Source organism: Gouania willdenowi, unplaced genomic scaffold (assembly GCF_900634775.1).
Source record: "Gouania willdenowi unplaced genomic scaffold, fGouWil2.1 scaffold_14_arrow_ctg1, whole genome shotgun sequence".
Lineage (NCBI taxonomy): Eukaryota > Metazoa > Chordata > Actinopteri > Blenniiformes > Gobiesocidae > Gouania > Gouania willdenowi.
The window spans coordinates 587,774-611,867 of record NW_021144899.1 but is presented as its reverse complement, the minus strand read 5'-3'; the positions used below and the strand labels follow the sequence as shown (position 1 = coordinate 611,867).

At 34.8% G+C, this 24,094-nt stretch overlaps 1 protein-coding gene and 1 long non-coding RNA gene across 6 annotated transcripts in view; both read left to right on the top strand.

The window, feature by feature from the left end:
• Positions 1–11,717: 11,717 nt before the first annotated feature.
• Positions 11,718–15,079, top strand: LOC114458627 (uncharacterized). Its single transcript, XR_003673083.1, has 4 exons — positions 11,718–11,844; positions 12,226–12,316; positions 14,010–14,180; positions 14,576–15,079. It is a non-coding gene; the product is annotated as an uncharacterized LOC114458627 (long non-coding RNA).
• A 567-nt stretch (positions 15,080–15,646) lies between these two features.
• LOC114458605 (uncharacterized) overlaps positions 15,647–24,094 on the top strand; it is a 259,265-nt gene continuing 250,817 nt past the window's right edge. The window contains exons 1-6 of one of the 5 annotated variants that reach the window (XM_028441021.1): positions 15,647–15,839; positions 15,931–16,055; positions 16,663–16,817; positions 21,347–21,996; positions 23,583–23,657; positions 23,869–24,001. In XM_028441021.1, coding sequence (XP_028296822.1) covers positions 15,837–15,839; positions 15,931–16,055; positions 16,663–16,817; positions 21,347–21,996; positions 23,583–23,657; positions 23,869–24,001 — 1,141 coding nt within the window. In that variant the 5' untranslated portion in view covers positions 15,647–15,836. Of the gene's footprint in view, positions 15,840–15,930; positions 16,056–16,662; positions 16,818–18,356; positions 18,463–19,307; positions 19,358–21,346; positions 21,997–23,582; positions 23,658–23,868; positions 24,002–24,094 lie in introns of those variants that run through there. The other 4 variants (XM_028441020.1, XM_028441022.1, XM_028441025.1 and 1 more) reach the window with 4 other exon arrangements.

Here is a 24,094-nt window from a genome sequence, read left to right as displayed (position 1 = left end):
ATCCATGTTTCGCTGCTCAACTAGTCTGGAACACTTGGATGGACTATCCTTTTATCCTATTCGTTTGTCCCTCTGTTCACTAACCCCAACCAGTAGAAGCGGATGGCTGCCACCTCTGAACCTGGTTCCGCTGGAGATTTCTTCCTATAAAAAAGAGGGAGTTTTTTCTTCCCACTGTCGCTAAATGCTTGTTCATGTGGATCTTGTTGGGTTCTTTTTCTTTTTATTATGGACTTTATATTTTGTATGAGGTACCAAGTGTAAAAATGTAGTATAAAAGTTTTAGATAACACATTTTCATTTTTTATCTCACTTTTCTCATATTTAGCACATTTTCCTACATTTAACACAACATTTAACCACATATATAGAGGTAAAAAAAAAGCATTAAATCTAAATATAAATGCATATGTTATATCGGTGAAGAGGTGGGTGGGGAACGGTTTTTGTGTGGTCCTCTGCTTGTGCATTGGTTAAGGTTACAATGGGCGGGGTCAATTAGCATATGAACGAAACATTTAAGTTCCACATTTAGATTTAAATTTAGGTTTAACATTTAGATTTAGATTTAAACATTTAGATTTAACATTTAACATTTAGATTTAACATGAAGATTTAACATTTAGATTTAACATTCAGATTTAACATTTAACATTTCTATATAAAATTTAACATTTAGACTTAGATTTAACATTTAGATATAACATATAACATTTAGATTTAACATTTAGATATAACATATACCATTTAGATTTAAAATTTAGATATAGATTTAACATTTAGATATAACATATACCATTTAGATTTAGATTTATATATTTAGATTTTATGCTTTATTTTACCTCTATATACGTGGTTAAATGTTGTGTTAAATGTAGGAAAATGTGCTAAATATGAGAAAAGTGAGATAAATAATGTAAATGTGTTATCTAAAACTTTTATAGTACATTTTTACACTTACCACCCAATTATTTTGCTCAGCGCTTTGAGATGACTTTCTTCTATTTTGTGCTATATAAATAAAGTTGCATTGAATTGAATTTGGTCATAATTGACAACTCTACTTAAGCTCCTCCCACTACTATACTGTAGTAGTTATATTTAAAGCTGATGTTTTTTTTTTTAAATGTGGGATTAAATAAAACTGAATGATAATCAATGAAAGGAAGACTTTACATGTGAATATATTGGTTTAAATACATAATAGTGATGTGGCAGTCCAAATTCTAACAACATATTTCATTTAAAAGCTAGTAATACTTAATCAGAGGTGAAAATAACTGATTACAAAGTACTCACGTTATTGTAATTGAAATGCTTTTTATTGATACTTTTTTCAGTATATTTCTAAATCAGTGTTTTGACTTGTACTTACAGTACGTTTTAAAATAAGTAATTTATTACTTTTCTGCCAACAGTTACTGAGTATTTTTTTTATTTTAAAATGATCGACAGACTTTGTAAAACTACAAAAAATGAAATGACCAGACAACAATCAAATGTATCACACCATGGTCGACCAATCAGATTAAAGGTATTGCACGGCACCAAAACAGCATTGAATGCTGGTTCTTTTCTTAGTTTCAGAGTTCATAAATGTAGTTATATTTTTTTGTTATTATTTTGAATTAAATTAATTTGTGTTATCTAATTTAAAAAAATAATTGTTCATTTTGGCAGAACATTCATTTTATACGCAGGTGCCTTTGTGTAAAAATAAATTAAGTTACAATTGCAAGATTTCATCTCTTCCTTTTTAAGTTTATGTTTACTGTATGCAAGGTAATCATGGCAAGATTTATTATGGATCAGGTCTGTGAAAGGATAGGGCACTGCATGAGTACCTCACATAATGGTCTAATTTGTGTTTTTTGCAAGGGTGGCAAAAATACTAGTCTTCAGTACTCAAGTAAAAGTATAGATACTTGAATAAAAATAACTCTGGTAAAAGTAAAAGTATTGAAGTTGCTCCCTTACTTGAGTAAAAGTAAAAAAGTACATGCTACTAAATGTACTTTTTTCTAACACATCTTTTCCTTCCCTTCACCTCTATTAATGTGCTTAGACACAGAGCTCTGTGAACAACCATCCTCTTTAACAATGACCTTTTGTGTCTTGTCCTCCTTGTGCAAAGTGTCAATGGTTGTCTTTTAGACAACTGTCAGGTCAGCAGTCTTCTCCATGATTGTGTAGCGTACAGAACTAGACTGGAGACCATTTAAAGGTCTTTGCAGGTGTTTTGAGTGAATTAGCTGATTAGAATGGAGCACCAGGTGTCTTCAATATTGAATCTCTCCACAATATTCTACATTTCTGAGATACTATATTTGAGGTTTTCATTAGTTGTCAGTTATTATCATCAACATTAAAAGAAATAAACACTTGAAATATGTCAGCCTGTGTAAAATGAATGTATACAAAATGCAACTCTTTACTTTTTGAAAATAACTACTGAAATAAATCAACTTTTTTATGATATTCTAATTGGGAATAACCATCATCTATAAATGGTATATAATGGTAAATAAATAGTTAATTAACATTTAGTTAATTTCTGTTAACAAACTATGAAATGATAGTTAATAATGTGTTTTAATGATTTGTAATGCTATAATTGATGTTATATTAACAGTTTATTGATGCACACATTATAACATTTTATTTACTTTATAAAGTGTAAAGAAAACCTTGATTATGGTTTATAAAACATCTATAAACATTACAGAGACACATGGATCAGATATTAGTTATTGGTTTATAAATGTTTTATGAAGTATCTATTATAATTATTATTATTATTATTATTATTATTATTATTATTATTATTATTATTATTATTTGGATGTTATTATGAAGTTGGAACTGAAGATTATAATCCCTTACTAATGCTTTATAAAACATGTTTTAGATAATTATTACTTTACTAATGGTAAAGTAAAAAAGTACATGCTACTAAATGTACTGTACTGTAATTAAAAAGTAAAACAAATGTTCCTTCAATTATAAGACAGTGTTTTTAAATCAGCAAATTCTATATTCTTTATTTTTTTAAGAACTTGTAGAATACTGGTTTATGAAAACAAGTAAAATCTGTTACCCTTGAACATCTGGAGAATTTAGCACTCATAATGAACACAATTTGTAAATAAAATGTGTCAAGAAATAAAATGTTCAATAAAACCCAGAGCAGCTTTGAGTTTAACGTCCTTAAGAACTTGTGTTAAACTGGTACATGGACATAAATTAAATCTGTTACCCTATATGAACACCTGGAGAATTTAGCACTAATTATAGATTAAAATAAATGTGTAAATAAAATGTTTCAAGCTTCTCCTCCAGCTTCACAGTTGTTGGTTGTGGAAGATGACGTCACGATGTAAAAAGAAGCAATTGTGACGTCATCTTTAATGGTCATAAAATTAAGGCCGTAGCTATGGATACGTTAAAACCACTCGGCCATCCTGGCACGGTGAAAACATAGGCATATTACACTTATGTAGTGTTGGAATGGATTATTATTCATGGTTTCTTTTTGTGTGTATTATTATAATTATATATCTTTATAATCAATAATCCTGTAATTATATATCTTTATAATCAATAATCCTGTAATTATATATCTTTATAATCAATAATCCTGTAATTATATATCTTTATAATCAATAATCCTGTAATTATATATCTTTATAATCAATTATCCTGTAATTATATATCTTTATAATCAATAATCCTGTTATATATCTTTATAATCAATAATCCTGTAATTATATATCTTTATAATCAATAATCCTGTAATTATATATCTTTATAATCAATAATCCTGTAATTATATATCTTTATAATCAATAATCCTGTTAATAAAATACATTCTCAGTCAATCCAACTTTTTTTTAAAGCCCCACAGGACAAGGACAAACATTTCAGAACATCTGATTTTGACTTAATCTAAATCTAACAATAACAACCATGTACGTAAGCGATGATACAAATCAGATATAAATTACTAGGAAATTCAGATTAACACTAAAATGTCAGTTTGATCCAAAATGCACAAAGTCTAAATCATTAACAAATACGAATAATTATAGTTTAAAAATTAAACTTATTACACATTAAACATCTCATACATACCTAATAAATCAAATAAACAGACACAATAAACCACTAAATGCTAAATAATATTAATAATAATATTGCTTTAAATCACCAGTAAATAACATCTTTAACTAACTAAAATAACTGATTGTTTAATTTCTAAATGTAAAAACATCTTATAATTAAAATTAACACTGTAAGATTTCAACTTTTGAAAACTGTGCATTGACATACATTTCTTCTCTGCATGTACAGTGGGCCATAAAAGTATTTATTCAGCCACCAAATGTGCAAGTTGTCCACTTAAAAAGATGAGAGAGGCCTGTAATTTTCATCATAAATATACCTCAACTATGAGAGACAAAATGAAAAAAAAATAATCAAGAAAATCACATTGTAGGATTTTAATAAATTTATTGGTAAATCCCTCTGTAAAATAAATATTTGGTCACCTACAAACAAGCCAGATCTGTGTCTCTCACAGACCTGTAACTTCTTCTTTAAGAGGCTCCTCTGTCCTCCACTCGTTACCTGTATTAATGGCACCTGTTTGAACTGGTTATCAGTATAAAAGACACCTGTCCACAACCTCAGACAGTCACACTCCAAACTCTACTATGGCCAACACCAAAGAGCTGTCAAGGACACCAGAAACACAATAGTAGACCTGCACCAGGCTGGGAAGACTGAATCTGTAATAGGTAAACAGCTTGGTGTGAAGAAATCAACTGTAGGAGCAAATATTAGAAAATGGAAGACATACAAGACCACTGATAATCTCCCTCAATCTGGGGCTCCACACAAGATCTCACCCTTGGGGGTCAAAATGATCACAAGAACAGTGAGCAAAAATCCCAGAACCACACGGGGGGACCTAGTGAATAACCTGCAGAGAGCTGGGACCAAAGTAACAAAGGCTACCATCAGTAACACACTACGCCACCAGGGATTCAAATCCTGCAGTGCCAGACGTGTCCTCCTGCTTAAACCAGTACATGTCCAGACCTGTCTGAAGTTTGCTAGAGAGCATTTGGATGATCCAGAAGAGAGGATTGGGTGAATGTCATATGGTCAGATGAAACCAAAATAGAACTTTTTGGTAAAAACTCAACTAGTCGTGTTGGATGAGAAAAAACACCATACCATGTGTAAAGCATGTGACAAAGGGCAGCCCTGGTGGAGTCCCAACCCTCACTGGAAACCAGTTTGACTTACTGCCAGCAATGCGGACCTTTCTAATATTAATACATTATTCATAATTTTATTTTTCTTCTCATTTGTCTTCTGTAGAATTTATTTATTCATTTATATTTTGGCTGCACAATTAAAGTTAAAGAATAAACAAAATATAATTTGAGAAATTTGCATCCAGCAGTCATCACTGCATTTATGAATATTAGTTTCTAAAAACATTTTTTAATATTAGGATTTGGTACATTCAGTAAACAATGTTACGATTTATTTAGTATTTACTTTTCTGACGTGCAATAACTCAAAAAAAAATTCTAAAAAGTTTTGTAAATCATATTAATTGCATATAGTTAGGTAGGGGTGAGTATTGACAATAATGTTGACAATCCGATCCATGTCCACGATACAATAATAATTGTAATATATTGAGATACTCTACCCAGTTAATATCAAAATAAACGTATAAGATGAAAATCAAGTTGCTGTATATGTTCATCAGAAGATATTGATCATTCAGAGGACAAAATACAGTGGTTTACACACTGTCCATCATAAAATAAAGTGCAACAAGTTTCTTTTCACTGAAACTACTGTGTAAAGTCTCAAAGTAACCATGACAACATAATGACGGCATTGGAACAACTGTAAGTGAGAACATTAAGGATAAAAACACCCTGAGTTACTGATAATGCAAAAAAATATAAAAAATAATGTATCCTATTGTATCAGTTTAAACACTGATCTGAACAGATTATATGAAAATAAAATGCCTGTGCATACATAAATATTGCAGGCATTACACACTGCCATCATTAAATCATGTGCATCAAGTAACCATTGAACACATTGAAAGCATTGTAATCACTGAAATATTGCAGAAATACACAAAAATATTGATTAAATATTGTCCCCCTACAAACCTAATAGTTAGTAAAAATCTATTTTTTTAATTTATTTTTGTTGAATTAAAAGAAGGGAAATGTTTCAGGTTCAGAATAATCCATCTTTAAATTAAATATATTTGATTGTAGTTTTATGTGCATGTTGATAATTTGAATGTAGTCCATTTCGTAAAAAGTATTATTTTATTTGATCATATGCCACTTTTTCCATGATTGTACTCAACACAGTAACAAACTAATAGGTCTACTGTTTTTTCTGAGAAGATTCCTTGTGGTTTTTAATTAGAGGAATAATCTTAGCTGAATGTTCAGGTTCAGAATAATCCATCTTTAAATTAAATATAATTGAGTGTAGTTTTAAGAAGGTGGTCACTGGTCCTGAAGTCACACCATTTTAAAACTAGTGTTTTACATTAACAACTAGCAGAAGCAGAAGCAGATAACTGGTTCCACTGAAGGACTTTATGTTCAAATGTATGTTCCACCAATAGTCAAACTGCAGCCCAACAATGTCAGACTGACACCAACTTATCTTTAACCATAGCAAACGACCCTTATTAATATATTACATGAACATTGAAACTCACAGTTAAACACAAAATGCAGAATGTGTTAAGTCCCAAAACGTCCTTTCCTTACAAACAAAGAACAAAACCAATGCAAACACATCACACCATCATGGAGAGGATCCAAGATGGCGGAGTGAGAGGACACTTTATTTGCAGGCTCCACAATAATACATGTGTATTCCTGGAATTGTGAACTTTGTGGTGCAAAAACCCAAAGCCTACCAAAAAGGAACATTTTCAAAGCCTTTGACTTTTTAGTCATATATTGAGCGTACCGAAATGGTCAGACCACGACTACAGTGTGTGTGTTCAACCTGTTGCTGTTCTATCCGTGTCGGACGGTGAGGTGGAAGACATTGAGTAGATGAAACCTCTAAAGCAGGCAGGATAAACCTGGCCCATACTCCAATCAAAAGCCCTAAAACCCAGAAGTTGAAGGCAAGCGGCGACAAAAAGGAAGAGGGAAAATTTGAACGCTACTCTTCTCCACGCAATTCAGGTGCTGACTGGGAAAGTGGATGATCAACTGACTGTGCTTGACAGACGTATTGAAGCGAATGCAGGTGGCTGCAGTGAGAACAGAAAAGAAATTGTTCAGCTCAGAAAAAAGTTGAAGAGCTTCATATGAAAAATGTCAAGCGTAATAATGCAAGTAAGGAACAGGCTCGGTACAAAAGGAGGTGGAATCTCCGGCTGACCGGTCTCCAGGAGAAGGAAGGGGAAGACACGAGAGAGGCTGTCATCATGATTCTCACCAGAATTTGTTCCAATGGTTTGGATCGTCTGAGAGACACTGTGGATGTTGTGCACCGCCTGGGGAAGAGAAACACCCGCTACTTCACGAGCACGCTTAGGCAATTATCATCCAGTTTGGGTTGAAAATGGTGTGGGATGAAGTGTGGAAAAAGTCCAGAGAGGCACGGAGTGTGCAGCGAGATGCACATTCGTTTCAAGAGAGGATTGTTCAAAAAGAGGAACGGGAGGCTCGCTCCAAGCTGTGGCCCCTGGTTGTGGAGGCCAGGAAGAAAGGGAAACGAACATTCCTAAAGGAAGGGTATGCTCTGATTGACACCAGCGTGTGGACCCTAAATGATTATCTTTGTGGGGCTTTCATTGCTCCAGTACAGGTACTCTGACTGTTTGCACTGACTTTTTAAAGGTTTGGAAATGTTTAAGGTTGTTGCAAAAACGTTATTATTGATTTGTATTATGGATATATGTGTATCTCACCCCTGCACATCACGTTCCTTGCACATTTATTCTATATTGTGAATGTTATCTTTTATGTCGTTAAATGCCAGGGGGTTCAGGAATACTGTGAAACGTAAGACAATTTTTCTTTTTGTAAAGAGCAGAAGTGCAATTTAATTTTCTTACAAGAGACTCATTCAACGGAGGAATTCAGCCGTGGAATTTAACGACGAAAATTAAATTCTTTTATGTGTGTATGGCTATAACAAAAAAGCTCAGAACAAAAAAGTAAGTTGTTGGAGGAATGGAAACTGACTTACACCACTGACAAAGTCATCGTTGGGGAGGACTATAACCTGGCTCCTGACCTCTGGATGGACCGGCTTCCTCCAAAGGGACAATATCATAATTATGAGGAAATCATTGTTGATTTTATTTCCAAGGAAAACCTAATTGACATTTGGAGAATGAGAAACTCCAATACTTTGCAATATACTTGTATTAATTCTGCTAACAACGGTCAACATTCAAGGATAGATTTTTGGTTAATTTCTACAAACCTAATTAATAATGTGCATAAATGTGAGATAACAGCTTCACCCCTGACAGATCACTGTGCAATTACAATATGTCTCCAGCCTGATGGGCTTCAATATATACCTAACCCTTTATGGAAATTTAATAGTAGCCTTCTTGAAAGTGAGGAATTTTGGAGTGAAACTAAAAATTTGGTAAAGAAAAATATTAAATTAGAAATGACACCTTTAAGTAAATGGGAGTGGTTTAAATTCCAAATTAGAGAAACAGCCATTAGCAGAAGTAAATACATTTCTAAAGCTAAAAAACAAAAACAACAGAACATTATAAATGATATCAATAAACTATGTCATAAACTGGAGTTATCTTTAGATGAACAAGTTATATTAAATGACTTGCATAACCAACTTGATCATCTATACTTGGATAAAGCCAAAGCAGCATTTGTTTGCTCTAGAGCTCGTTTGATTGAAGAAGGTGGAAAAAATTCATCTCATTTCTTTAGTCTGGAAAAGCAAAGACAAATAAAAAAGAAAATTCATAAGCTACTTGTTAACAAGATTAGTATTGATAATCAACAACAGGTAAATGAGGAAATAAGAACATTTTATAGTGATCTGTATGGATCCAAATTTGCTGGGGATGATTGCAAATAGTTTTTTGAGGAAATTAGGGAGAAAAGAAAAACAATTGACGCAGACTTTATGCAGCATATGGAGGATGATCTTACAATTGAAGAGTTAGATATAGCAATGAAGCAAATGCCAAAAGGAAAGTCACCAGGTATTGATGGTTTAAACTGTGGAATTTTATTCCTTTTTCTGGAACGATATCAGAGAAATGCTCTTTAAGGCCTTTCAAGAATGTATTTCAACTGGACACCTGTCTTCTACTATGAAACATGGAATAATCACCTTAATCCCAAAGCCCAATAAGGATAAATTATCACTTGACAATTGGAGGCCGATTACTCTTTTATGTAATGACTATAAATTGTTAGCACGTGTACTCTAAGAGATTAGATATGGGTTTAAACAATATAGTTGATGAATGCCAATCAGCCTTTGTAAAAGGCAGAAATATTCATAACCATACAAGGCTGATTCTTGATATGTTAGATTATAGAGATTATATTGAACAGACAGTCTGGTGTTATTTATAGACTTTTTCAAGACATTTGACACTGTTGAACATCCCTTTTTACTGAAAACACTTCACTTCTTGGGCTTTGGAGAACAGTTCTGTAACATTGTAGAGATGCTATATACTGACATCACTAGTTCAGTCCCTCTGAATCCTGGTGTGACTCCTAGATTCGAGGTGTTACGTTGAATTCGACAGGGTTCCCCCATCTCCCCAAAACTGTTCATCCTAGCAACACAGTTATTATCAGTTCTGATCAATAACTCCAGTGATATACAGGGAATTACAATTTTTAACAAAGAGTTTAAGATAAGCCAATTTGCAGATGACACCTGTTTCTTTTTAAAGAATAAATCAGTAGTGGATAAAACGCTTAGTATTATTTCATTATCTCTAAAGCTTCAGGATTGTCTCTTAATATCAAAAAATGTGAATTACTCCCTATCCACACTTGCTCTGATTCCTCTATTTCCTCAATTAGAGTTGAGATGGAAGTCAAGTATTTAGGATTGTTGATTTCTAAAAATATAGTAAAAAGGGAAGACACTAACATTACAAATCGTATAGTAGATGTGAAGAGATCATTAAGCCATTGGCTAACCAGAGACCTAACTATCTTTGGTAGAATCACTCTATCTAAAGCAGAAGGTATTTCCAAATTGATTTTTCCCTGTCATTCATTATATATTTCCTCATGAAACATTAATAAAGCTAACTCTGTTATTTATCAGTTCTTATGGAGGAATAAAACACACTACATTAGAAGGTCACAACTTGTTAAGGAGTATGATAGTGGTGTATTAAAGCCCCAGATTTTAGTCTATGATTGGCACCTTCAGACTGAACTGGATCAAATCTTGTCTTCCCAACCAAACTCTATGTGGTTTCACATTCCAAGATCTTTATTTAAGCAAATAGGAGGCTTGGATTTTGTTTTGAAGTGTGACTTTGACGTGAACAGAATTCCTACAAAGTTGTCCGATTTCCATAAACAAGCTCTTATTTTTTCGTAAGATGGTATTTTCCCACAACTTTTCCCCTCACAATTTGACTATATGGAACAACAGAGTAATTACTATTAGCAGGAAATCAGTTTTTATCAATAATTGGTTTGAACATGACATAGTTTTTGTGACCGACTTGATGGATGATAATGGTTCGTTTTTGAGTTATGCAGATTTCATAGGAAAATATGATTTAAATTGCTCTCAAAGAGAATTTAACAAAATAAGTAAATCAATTCCTTTATCATTAGTCCAGTTGATACACAACTATCTAATATACAACAAATCATTACCTATGTTACCAAATCTTTTAATTGGAGAATATAATTTGTTGGGAAAAAAAAAAGTAACAATAAGTTGTTTAGTTACATTCTAAAATGTAAAATATTCCATGGGTATTGCAGGGGGTTACAGCAGAGCCCTAACCTGAGGAACCCCACTACCTTAAAAAAAGCCTATTCTAAATATACTAGTGGGCTTATTTTACCTAAAGTTAAAGAAACACATTTCAAAATCCTAAATAATATATATCCTGTGTCAAATTTTCTTAAAAAAAGATTTCATTTTTTGGTGAATAGGGTCTATTGTAAAAATACAACCATTAAATACTATTAAAAAAGGCAAACATCAGCAGCAAAAGACAATAAAGTTTTATCTTTTTTTAATTTTTTTTTTTTTTAAATTCAGATACTGATATGCACATTAATAGTTAGGTCTGCAGTTTATCATTGTTAACCTTTTCATAAAAAAGGTTAACAGCAAAAAAATATGTTTAAAATAAAGTTTAAGGTTGCTGAATAAAATTTATTCATATAAGCGTTTTTTAATTGTTTTTTAAAAACAACTTTATGTTCTGTTATGTCTTACGCTATATTATCAGACCACCTTAAGTGTTTTAATTAAAAGTTAAAAGGGTCCTCTCAGTTTAAGGTACACTCCAATTCAGTAGGTAGCGGTAGTGCACCTGAAACACTAGGTGCCACTCGCCAAAAAACAAAACGAAGAAGAAGAAGAAAAATAACACGTCATCTGACAAAGACCAATAGCGTGGCTCGTTGCTGAGACGTGTACAAACCGCTCTTTTTACCTGGACACCTGGTGACCTCGCTCACGGACGCAGTTTTGAATTCGTACCAGCGCCATTTTAGCTGCTTGGACCACAGCATCTTTGGACTTTTTAGACATCCTGGCAGCTTTAAATTAACTCGTGAGGTGAGTACATGTGACTTCAAGTTATATCTGTTATAAAAACCCACCAGCACAGCTATGATAGATATGTTTATTAAGTTAGCATTACTGTGGTGAGGAAAGCATTCCCCGTGATTAATTTCTGTGTTTGATGTGGTTAATTTGTTAGGGATGAATCACCAAAGTACCTGAAGACATGTTGACCTGTAATTTATGTGGTAAATTAGTTCAGTCATTAAGGAACTACGAGCTTCATTGTAAACTGCATAGGAATGAACCACGTTTATTTAGGTGTAATGAAGCTGACTGCTAGCAGACATGTACTAAGTATGGTACGTTTAAGGCAAATTTTCAGATTAATTTTCCTCTCTCTTTACAATATTACTGTTTTGTTTTTGTGAACAGCATCAGAAGAGAGTGACAGGTGAAACTGTGTCAAGACAACAGCCGGAAAAACATGCTGAAGATGGAATAAAACCTTGGCTGGAAATATTTGGTATGTACAGTATTTTATCATTTTGACTACTTGGATGGTGATGACAGCAGTTGACCATGTCAGCAGATATGCTGACTAATGGTTGTACACTCAGGCTGAAGAGGTTGGATGGTGTGGAGGTCAGCTGGCTTGGTTCTGAATGTTCTGTCAGTGTTGTAGGGGGGTATGGATTAGTGATAGACCGATACATCGGCCGATTTTTGCGTTTTTTACGTGTATCGATATTGGCCGATGTGGGCTGCTGCGTTCGCCGATCCGCATTATTTACAGAGCAGAAATTATTTTTACTTCTTGTTCTACATCATCTGTTTTTATTATTTGTTAAATTTTTTTTTACTTGTTGTCGTTCTACCTCACCTTTGTTAATTTCAATAAACGTTTGTTCTTTTAAAATTGAGGCTCGTACCATTTGTTATCATCATTGTGTAATTTTTATGTTGTAAATTGAGGGAGCAAAAGTAGTATCGGCTCAAGAAAATCAGCAGTCCGTATCGGTCATCAGCTAAGGCTGATGGGAAAAAAAATCTGTATCGACATCGGCCCTAAAAACCCATATCGGTCTATCCCTAGTATGGAATAGGGATTTACATCATGAAAATTACACAATGATGATACAAATGGTACGAGTCTCAATTTTAAAGAACAAACGTTTATTGAAATGAACAAAGGTGAGGTAAAACGACAACAAGTAAAAAATAATATATATTTTTTTTTTTTTTTTTTTTTTTGACACCGGCAGCTTCTTTTATTCTGAAATGTCTTCATTTAGCACCTTAGTAGTAGGGGTTATACATTTAGATTTATAAAGTCACGCATACAAAAATGAAACGAGTGAATAACGTGTCAGTAACATAAAAAATAAGCATTTCATTTGATGACTGAAGATACACACTGAAAAAGTACCGCTTTAAACCCACCAGTACCACAAACTACAACAGCCACCCAAAAGAAAACATGATAACCCTCACAACAAGGCTTTCTCTGGTGACTCGGCACTTATTACTTTACAAAAAAAAGACAAATCCAGATGCTATTTGGACCTTTTTTCTTTTTCACATTTGCTGTTCTGTTGTGTTACGTTAACATAGAAAATATTAGATATACATAGGCAATCATTGTCAGACAGTGGTGGAGGAATAGTCTGGTCTGGGGAATTTTAAGGAGGGATCGTTCAAATTCGTCAACAAGCATAAAATTTGGCACACCTATATCTGTCGTAGCCAATTCTCAATGGGGGTTGCCATATTGGACAACTCAAAAAAATGGCCACCGAAAAACTCCTTTTTCTGTTACTAGCCAACCAAAGGTCACATAACTAAAACAAAAAAAAAAAAAAACATTTGTCCAAGGTTTTGGACCTTGGCCATTCTAAATATGATGCCTATTTGACAAGTAAAAATATTTAACAAATATTAAAAACAGGTGATGTAGAACAAGATCAAGTAAAAAATATTTCTGCTCTTTGTATATAATGCGGATCGGCGAACGCACCAGCCCACATCGGCCAATAATATCAGCCGGCCGATGTATCGGTCATCACTCGTATGGAAAGCAGCACAAACCTGCACAGTGTCAATATTGGGAAACTTGTTTTGCACTTATTATTATTTTTTTTTTTAATTTCTTGTCTTATTTTTGTCATAGTTATTATTTATGGTGTATACCCTTTTTGTTGTTTTCTCTCTGAATGCAGAAGGGATCTAACCAGTCCACTATGAAAGCTTCATTGCCAACGTTGCTGTGAGTCTTCTGGCAGAAATGATGGCGCCTGTATGAATTCTTCGGTTTCCCTAAACATCACACCCTGTCTGTACGAGGCTCTCACCATCTTCAATTAAGTCTGCACTTAAAGATTCAATAAGAGGTAAGCAAGGGTATTGTTCAGTTTAGCTAAAGATGGACAGAAAACGCAAATCTTAATCAGTCTCGGTCAGGTTCATTGTCCAGGTGAAGAGTTTCATACAGTGAAGGAAACTGACACTATAAAATGATAAGTCTGATCACCGTCACATTGAGTCATTAACTTCAAGTTCTATGATAAATCAATGAGAAACTTAAATACACTGTAACACAAATAATGATTGTAATTAGGGCTGTGTTGTGTATGTATCATTTTTACATAAATAAATTTAAGAAATGCAAACTTACTACTTATATAATTTATCATTGGACCTGTTTTTGACAACAGGTTTTGTTCATTACTGTACATTTTGCTCAAGCACTGATCAAACTTTTGAAACATTGTCTGTTTTTCATCAGAGGGGATCCTGCCAGTCTATAGTGAACTCCTGATGGACATCTCAGTTCTCCAGCAGAGCTTCTATCTTCAACATCATGTGCATTAGAAACTTCACTACACGTTTGAGTGCTTTCCTTAACCAAGGCAGGACCCAGTGACTCATTACTCTTGATCGGTCAGGGGCAAGTGACTATTTGTTTTATGTTTATTCATTCCTTCATGGATTACCAGCCATATAAATATGGACACATGCTGTAATCTCAACATCGATACTGCTTTGTGAGTATAGAAACACAACACATGATCTGTTCAGTCTGTTTTATAGATGAAATGTCAATTTTCTTATTGTTTATTAGTAATATTCACTACCTTGGTTATATATGAGAATCTTTAGATTGTTCTAGATTTAGTGGTTGCTAATGTAAAATGTACGGTAAAGCATTTATGTTCCTCATGTATTATACTGTATTTTTAACGGTAAAATACCGGCAGCTGTGGTTGCCAGGAATTTACCGTAAAATGTATCTGGTCAAAATAAAATATTGTAATTTGTTATACAATTTCACTGTTTTTTTTTACTGTCAAAGGTTTCTTTAAGGTTTACCATATTTCTGTTATTTTTACAGTTATTTACCATAATAGGGTCTGTCTTATTACTGTTAAATTAACAACAAATTACAGTAAAAATTATTATATTATAACTGTTGTTTTAACAGCAACTAACTAAAAAAAAAAAAAAACTGTGGAAAGTTGTATTTTTTACAGCAAATTACAGTATAATAAACTACAATATTTGTTTTTTTCTACCATGATTTCAGTAAAAAAACATGTTCTCTACTGTAAAACTTCGGGTTGCAAAACCAGTATACCGTTTTGTTTTTGACGGATTCCCCATTTTTTTCAGGGTACATTCCTGTTTACCACATCTGCCGGTATTTTACCGTAAATTTGACAGTTTTTTTCTCACACGTTGGGGGCCCCTGTGCTTAACAGTGCTGCGAGAACCCTGGTTTTACCACATTAAATACTAAAGATCTTGTTTAAAAAAAACCCAAAACAAAACATGATGATGATTTTAACTTTTGTGGCTGTTTTCTGCTTTTTTCTGTAGTTGTGGAAAAACAACTCAGATTCCTCAGTTCATCCTGGAAGCCTCCCTAAGAGGGCCTGCTGGGCAGGTGGCCAACATTATCTGCACCCAGCCAAGACTCATCTCTGCCATCTCCGTGGGCAGAGTCCCTGGGAAACTCTGTGGGCTACCAGATCCGCCTGGAGAGCGTCATGGTACAGATACTGATACAGCTCACACATTCAGCCACACCTAGTGTTCTCTGAACTCTAATGAAGTCTGTCTCCCTCTGTCACTTTCTACTAGACGTCAGCTACTAGACTGCTGTACTGCACCACAGGCGTGCTGCTGAGGAGGCTGGAGGGAGATGCCAACCTCAAAGGTGTCACACACCTCATTGTGGACGAAGTGCATGAGCGCACACAAGAGAGGTAGGATGAGATCTCACACTTAAAGGAAGTGCAAGACAGATATTGTCTACTATAAACTATAAGTATTGTTTATAAACTATAAGTATTGTTTATAGTAGACAATTCAGGGATTTTCAGAGACCCGCTATTGCGCTACTGACAAAACTTCAAAACAAGAGCCCTATTTACAAATGGTTAAAAATGAATGAAAGACGAGAAGAGATGCTTTTATTTTGATAGGGGGATGTTGACTGAAGACTTGAAGCTGGTCCCAGGACAATTTTACATTGTGCTCTCAATGCATCATGGGATGGTTGAGTATGAGTAGTATGCCCATTGTGCATACTTACAAAAAGGCCAAAATATAGTATACATCCAGGTATTTCTTGCGTACTCAATCTTTCCATACTATCTAATGTGAACACACTACATACTTATTTTGACGTCAGACTTAGTATGAGTAGTACGTTAGTACATGATTTTGAAAACAGCCGTATATTAAAAAAAATTAAGATTTAAATTCAAGTAATTTTTGTTCATAAGGGTCAAGACCAGATTAATAAAAATGTAAAAACCAGTTGATTCTCATTTTCTGTTTCTAAAGCTTTGTTTTCCCATTTTGTCTCAGTGATTTCCTGCTTTTGGTGCTCAAAGACTTAATCGTGCAGAGACCAGACTTGAAGATCTGCTTTGTGCTTCGTGGATGTCAGTCTGCCACTGAAAGAGCTGCTCAGCTCCTCCACAGTCCCGTGCAGTGGGTGGGAAGTGCTGTCCATGATGGAGGTGAGCTTGGCTATTACCCTCCTGTCCCTCACCTCCTCCACAGAGTCCAGGGGGCAGCCCAGGACGGAGCTGGCCCTCCTGACCAGCTTGTTCAGTCTGTTCTTGTCCCACTCTGTGCTGCCTGTGGCCCAGCACACGGCAGCGTAGTGGATAGCAGAGGCTACCACAGAGTCATAAAAAGTCGTGAGCAGAGGCCTGCTCACTCCAAAGGATCTCAGTCTCCTCAGAAGGTGGAGGCCACTTTGGCCCTTCTTGTACAGGGCGTTGGTGTTGTGGGTTCAGAATAAAAATGAATAAAGTCAGTGGATAAATGATTGTAGTGGACAGTCGACCACTCTCTGTGGTAGAGGATGTGGGCGGGGCTAGAAGCACTGCTACAGACCCAGCTTATCAACTGCTATGTAGAAAAACTATTTCAAACTAAATTCATCATCTTCATCAGTTGCTCTGTTTATTTCATGATATCCACAGATATTCTAAATATTTTACACTGTTCAGTTTATACTTCTCTGGAATGTTCTGGATTAAGTGATGTTTTTTTATTTTAATACAAAAACTACATTTGTTTTAGAAAGTTGACTAAATATCTAGAAAATGGTGAATATATCTTAGAAAAATGTAAGTTAGTGCTTTGTGAACAATACAATCATAATATTCTTTATTCATATTACACATTATGTTAGCACTCAGTGATGGAAATCATAAACACTATTTAGTTGTTTAAGATCACTTATTGTTTTCATTAATTAAGTCATATACTGTATACCAACATATATTTAAATTGGGAAAATGTTGCTTCTCGTGTCAAATATTGTAATGAGATTAATTTAGATTAATTAATGAGTCTCTAATAATTAGTGTTACTTTGAACACAACAGCAGTTATAACTCGGTAAGGTTTCAGTAAACTATCTTTGTGTAAATGTACATTTTAAAAGCTAAATTGCATTTTTACCCCCATTGTATTCAATTCATTTTAAAAAAAATTTAATATCCTAAATATTGAATAGATGATTCAAATCTGTAACAGCTATATTTATTTAACAAAATATTATAGTTTAATAACTTATTTTAGCTCTAGTTCCTCTTTCTCTAACTTTTGAATCCAAGTCCCTCATGTCTGACTACTACATCTGTATGAACATCAATAGGTCATAATGATGGAATGAATAAATAACACATTTTAAAGAATCTAACTTTCTAAATAAGTGAAATAAACAGTATTTAATAGATTTATTTCAATAAGTTTTTCTTTTTTTTTAATTCATTTATGGTCATTTTCCTCCGACTGTGGGACCAACACTGACCTTTATATTTTCAGTTCATGTTCTAATAAAAATAATTGTGTCATTTTGTGTATTTTGTTGTTTATTCTTTTTATTATTCAGTATATTGTTCTTTTATTTGTGTGTTTTTGTTGTCATTTTGTGAGTTGCTGGTAATATTTAGTATGATTATCTTTTTTAACTAAAAATAAATATTATTTAACCACATTTAAAAATGCTTTTATTTGTTAATTTTCCTCTCACTTTATCTCTAGTACCCCCTGTGGTGCCATCGCCTACCCCTCGGGGTACACGGACCCCCTTTTGAGAAACACTGATCTAATTGACTATCTTTCCTGTAGCCAGTCATCTGTGATCTGAGTGAGTGCTGATGTCGTCGTGTGACTCCATTTATGTGCATGTTGATAATTTGAATGTAGTCCATTTCGTAAAAAGTATTATTTTATTTGATCATATGCCACTTTTTCCATGATTGTACTCAACACAGTAACAAACTAATAGGTCTACTGTTTTTTTTCCTGAGAAGAATTCCTTGTTTTTAATTAGAGGAATAATCTTAGCTGACTTCCATTGTGTAGGAAAAACACATTTTGTTCAACTTAAATAATTATATGAGAAACAGGTAAAGCAGTTAAAGCAGCTACTAACTTTAACTATTTAGTCTGAATATTGTCAATCCCAGCAGGTTTATCCATGCTGGCCTGTAATAGTACTTTAACATGATTTTCAGTTGCATTCTTAAATTAAAATATACAATTTTTGTCATGCATTATCCCTTTTCTTATTGATTCATTTAATTATTATTATTATTATTGTCTAGGCTCCATGGAATTTCTAAATTAATTTTTTTAAAATAATGGCTCAGATTATTGTTGAATTAATTTGGTTTGGTTCAATAAACTCCATCTAATTCCAAATGCAGCTTTCAAAAAGGAAAAAAAAATAGACTATAATGTACATTATACTGTGTTGTCATGTTTGTACACCTTCACAAAATTAGTATTTAAAATAACTGAAGATAGACTTCAGATAAACAAACTAGAAAAATATCATTGGACAATGAAATGCTTTTCCAGCTCATATTTAGTCAATAAAAGGCAGTTCCAAAAATCTAAATGTTGACAGGTTGTCATGGCAACTCAGGCTAAGATTAAAGCAGATTCGAACCCACACCTTCTATACGTGCACCATCAGAAAGAACATTCGATAGACATTGACCAGCAGATGTCATCAGTGAGCAACGTTTGAGACCAAAGTGAGTTTCTAATAATGTCAACTTTTATGACTAATTCACTGATTTTACACAATCCAGTGATTATTATATTGTAAATTTATTGACATATTTAATAAATGTGTGAATGAGCTGATACTGTAAAGATATTTGGAACGACAAAATTTAACATTTAGTCTGAATTGGATCATTTTGATACAGTTTTGTGCACACGGTGGTATAGTGGCTAAAGTTCAATTACAATTAATCACAATTACTGAGCCTGAAATAAATAACCTAATAATAGTTAATATTCCTCATGTTAGCTTTCTGTTAGCATCACTAATGCTAAACTAAAACAAATATATATAATCTAATTTAATTCCTATCTATTGGTTACCTTGTTAGGCTTCCTAATCAATGAAAATATAGGTATTAATATTTATGGTGTGGGTGTTTGAGCCTTTTTTGTGTCTGTAGATTTCTATTTTTTTAAATGGTAAAATGTGTGAAAGCTTGATATGAAACATATTTTAATAATAATTTACTACATATGTGTAGAACTGTACATAGAACTGTAACATGGTTCCCCAGTTTTGTGTTAAATTATAATTGACAATTTTCTATGAAATTTTCAAGGCAATTACAATTACTAAGTCTGTCATCTGAACTCAATTACAGTTTAATTACGATTATGACTGCAATACATTTTTTAAATTACAATTATAATTATAGTTACCCAATGATTAAAATAATGAATTACAATTATAATTGACCCTATTCCTGCTTGAAGGGGTGCGTGTGCGCGTGAGCTATGATAAGATCAGGGTGGAGATAGAACAATGTGGCTGTAGTTACATTAGGCCCAATTGGAATTTTGATCCAGAGGGTACCTCAAAGTTTGGATGAGTCCGTAGTGGTCCTTCTCTGTGACATACTGGTTGTGGAAGAAAAGTCTGATGCCACAAGACACAGTTCTGGACCAATGGGTGTCCGCAGGGTCCATTCCTGGGCCTGGTCAGCTTCAGTGGTTGGGCTCACAGGCATTAGTCCTTGTTCAGAATCAGCACAGTTTTCCCTGGTTCTGGTTTGTGTTATCTTCACCATGGGTCCAAACTGACTTTGCGTGGACTTCTTCAACTTCAGCAGCTTTCAGGCTCAGCTCGTGCAGGTTTTTGTTCTATGATGTGGTTCTTGTGTTGAGCTTGTGCAGGCTTGGTTCTTGAAGTCTGGTTTTTGGTTCAGCTCAGTCGTTGGAACAGGAGCTTTTTCTTCTCTGGATGCACAAGCTTATTTCAAGTCTAATGAAATAAAAACACTGTAAAGTTTTAAAGAAAATAAAAAGAGAGTGTTGCGATGAGCATCTTAGCGCCAGCCCCAAAATCCAAGGATTTGAATTAAAACGTTTCTATTGGTCGACGTGTTTTCGGGAGCCAATTAGATTTGCTTTGGATGAGTCATGGGTTGTGGTTTGTCAGTGGGTGTGTTCTTATGAGTTTGAATGGAAGATTTTTGGAAAGAGAAATATGTAAATAATTCAGAACACAGTTAGATTATATCTTAAAACAAGATGAAAGCAGAGATCATATTTTCCCGGTTATTCTGACACCAAACATGAAATCCTTTATCCAATATTAATGAGAGATATTCATTAAGAACACTTTGTAAAAATTATTACTTAAAAGGGTTTCCTTGATTTCCTGTGAATAAAGATAGTTAGTGGCAGTATGGAAAAATACATTTCAAACTTTTATCAGAAATTTGTGTTCACTTTTAGAATGTTTCATTGTTAATTGTTGGAGAAAGCAAAGTGTGTTTTTGCCTTTGTCCTTTGATAAACAGGAGGGAAAAAGCATGTGCTCTCCAGGTCCTAAATTCCTGTGCCTTTTGTTCTCGTGTTAGCAAGGAGGGGTAAACACAAACAGGGGATATATTGTTCCTGTAGTTAGAGGGGTGTTGTGGTATCAGCCACAAACATGGTATCCTACAACTCATTTTCTTTATCACTTCATCTCCTCTTTCCTTTTGCATCAGATCCTGATATAAAGCGAAACATGGAGAACCCAAGCATGGAGCAGCTGGCAGAGCCCACCCTAGAGACCCCCACAGCTGAGCTCAGGACTCCTCATCACAAAGTTTCCAAGAAAGCACCTCTGAGCTTTAACACACCTGACTACTCTAAGGTAAAGTCCAGGGTTCAATTTCCCAAAGGCCAGTACAAGCCTCCAAAGATGCAAAGCAAAGCCCATCCAATCTTTAACACACCTGACTACTCTAAGGTAGAGTCCAGGGTTCAATTCCCCAAAGGCCAGTACAAGCCTCCAAAGATGCAAAGCAAAGCCCATCCAATCTTTAACATACCTGACTACTCTGAGGTAAAGTCCAGGGTTCAATGCCCCAAAGGCCAGTACAAGCCTCCAAAGACCCAAAGGAAAGCACCTCTGAGCTTTCCAACACCTGACTACTCTAAGGTGGAGCCCAGGGTTAAATTCCCCAAAGGCCAGTACAAGCCTCCAAAGAGCCGACGCCCCCTCAGGGAGGATTCCGTGAGCCCCCAGGCCCCGTTACCCTTTACATCTCCTGCTGACTTGGTGAGGGAAGTCCTGGACCATACAGCAGATGGATCCTCCTCTTCAGACTTCAGTAGTCCTCAGCAGGCCATCACTCTCGTTGATCAGCTACAGGTATCAGTCTTTCTCATTTACATCATCTCAATGCAAATGAATTTGTACAGAACATTTCATACACCAGGCAACTCAATGTGCTTTACATGATCAAAAAGTGCAACAGAAAACATTCAACAGCCTAAAAATCAATAAGAACATTAAAATCATCAGTAAAATTATTTAAAATCATCAACAAACACATTACGTCATCAACATGACCATAAATCTCTCTCTCAATCATACGCAGTAGAGAAAAAAAGTTATTTTAACTTTGATTTAAAAATGTTCACATGTGATGCTGACTTTAGCTCTGCTGCAGTTTGTTTCATTTCTTTGCAGCAAAACAACTAAACACAGCATCACCATGGTTACTGTGAGCTCTGGTCTCCACTATCTGACCTGTGTCCATAGATCTGAGAGCTCTGGGCTCAACTATCTGACCTGTGTCTATAGATCTCAGAGACCTGCTGGGTTCATACCTGACTAACATCTCACTGATATCTTCTGGACCAAACCCATTCACACATTTATAACCAGCAGCAGAACTTTACAGTCTCCTCTGAGGCTGACTGGGAGCCAGTGTAAAGACTTTAAAACTGGATTCATGTGTTCTGACTTCTTTGTTCTGGTTCAGACCTGAGCTGCAGCGTTCTGAACCAGCTGTAGATGTTTGATGAAGACCATTACAATAGTCCAGTCTGCTGGAGATAAAAGCATGGACCAGTTTCTCCTGATCTTTCTGAGTCATTAAACCTTTCACTCTGGAGATGTTCTTTAGGTGGTAGAAGATGTTTTTGTGATAGATTTGATCTGACTGCTGAATGTTGGATTTGAGTCAATCAGGTCTTTATCTTTTAAAGATCCAGACTCAGATACTTGCTGACAGCAGTCCTCTTTTCTTTGTTACCAAAGACAATCACCTCCATCTTGTCATGGTTTAGTTGAAGGAAGTTTTCACTCATCCAGCAGTTTACTTTTTCTAAGTAGTCACACAACACCTCAATGGGACCATAGTCATCTGGGTTCAGTGATAGATATAGTTGTGTGTCATCTGCGTAGCTCTGATAATCAACCTTACAGTTGTGTAAAATTTGTCCTAAAGGAAGCATATAAAGGCTAAACAGAAGGTGTCCAAGAACAGAGCCCTGAGGAACCCCACAGGACATTGGTAATCTGTCAGATTCAGAGTTTACAATATTTACAAAATAACTTTGATCCTCCAAGTAGAACTTAAACCATTCCATTACTTTAACATTTAGTCCAACCCATGTTTACAATGTGTGCAACAAAAATGTATGATCTACAGAGTCAAATGCAGCACTTAGATCCAATAGAATGAGAACCGATACTTTTCCTGATTCAGTGTTCAACCTTATGTCATTGATCACTTTGATCAGAGCAGTTTCTGTGATGTGATGAGAACCAAAACCTGACTGAAATTTATCAAATATTTTGTTGTGAATGTTAAGAATTGACTCAGTTGGTTGAAGACCACCTTCTCAATGATCTTGGCCATGAATGGAAGGTTCTGATTGGTCTATAGTTAGCCAGTATAGAGGCATCCAGTGTTCTCTTTTTCATCTGTTCTTCTTCTCTTCCTACAGGAGAACTACATGGAACTGCTGATTGAGCATGCAGAAGCAGAGAACACCATCGACCAACTGCGTCTGACAGCCAAGGTAGTTAATTTGTTATGTTCATAGTTATTTTGTGTGATTTTGTAATAGTTGTGTATTTTGTTGTAGTTTTTCTATGGTTTGGATGAATGTAACAACATGTTTGTTCCTTAAAAAGTTGTGAGGTTTTCTTAGTTTAACTTCAGATCAAACTAGGCCGTACGTTGCTCCTGGACTGAAATTCAGTGTGTGTGTGTGTGTGTGTCCCCCTCAGGTGAAGCTGTGCTGGGACGATCTGACGGCTGCTCACTGCGTCCAATCAGCAGCCACTCAAAGCGCCTCCAGTCCCATCCAGCTGGATTTTCCTCAGGCTCAGGGAGCTCAGATGGATGCGTGTTTTCCTCCAGGTCATTCTCCTTTACTTTGTGTTGTTATTAGACGTGTTGATAGCGTTCTTTGAAACACATTCACGTGTTTCCTTCTGGTGTCCTGATCCTCAA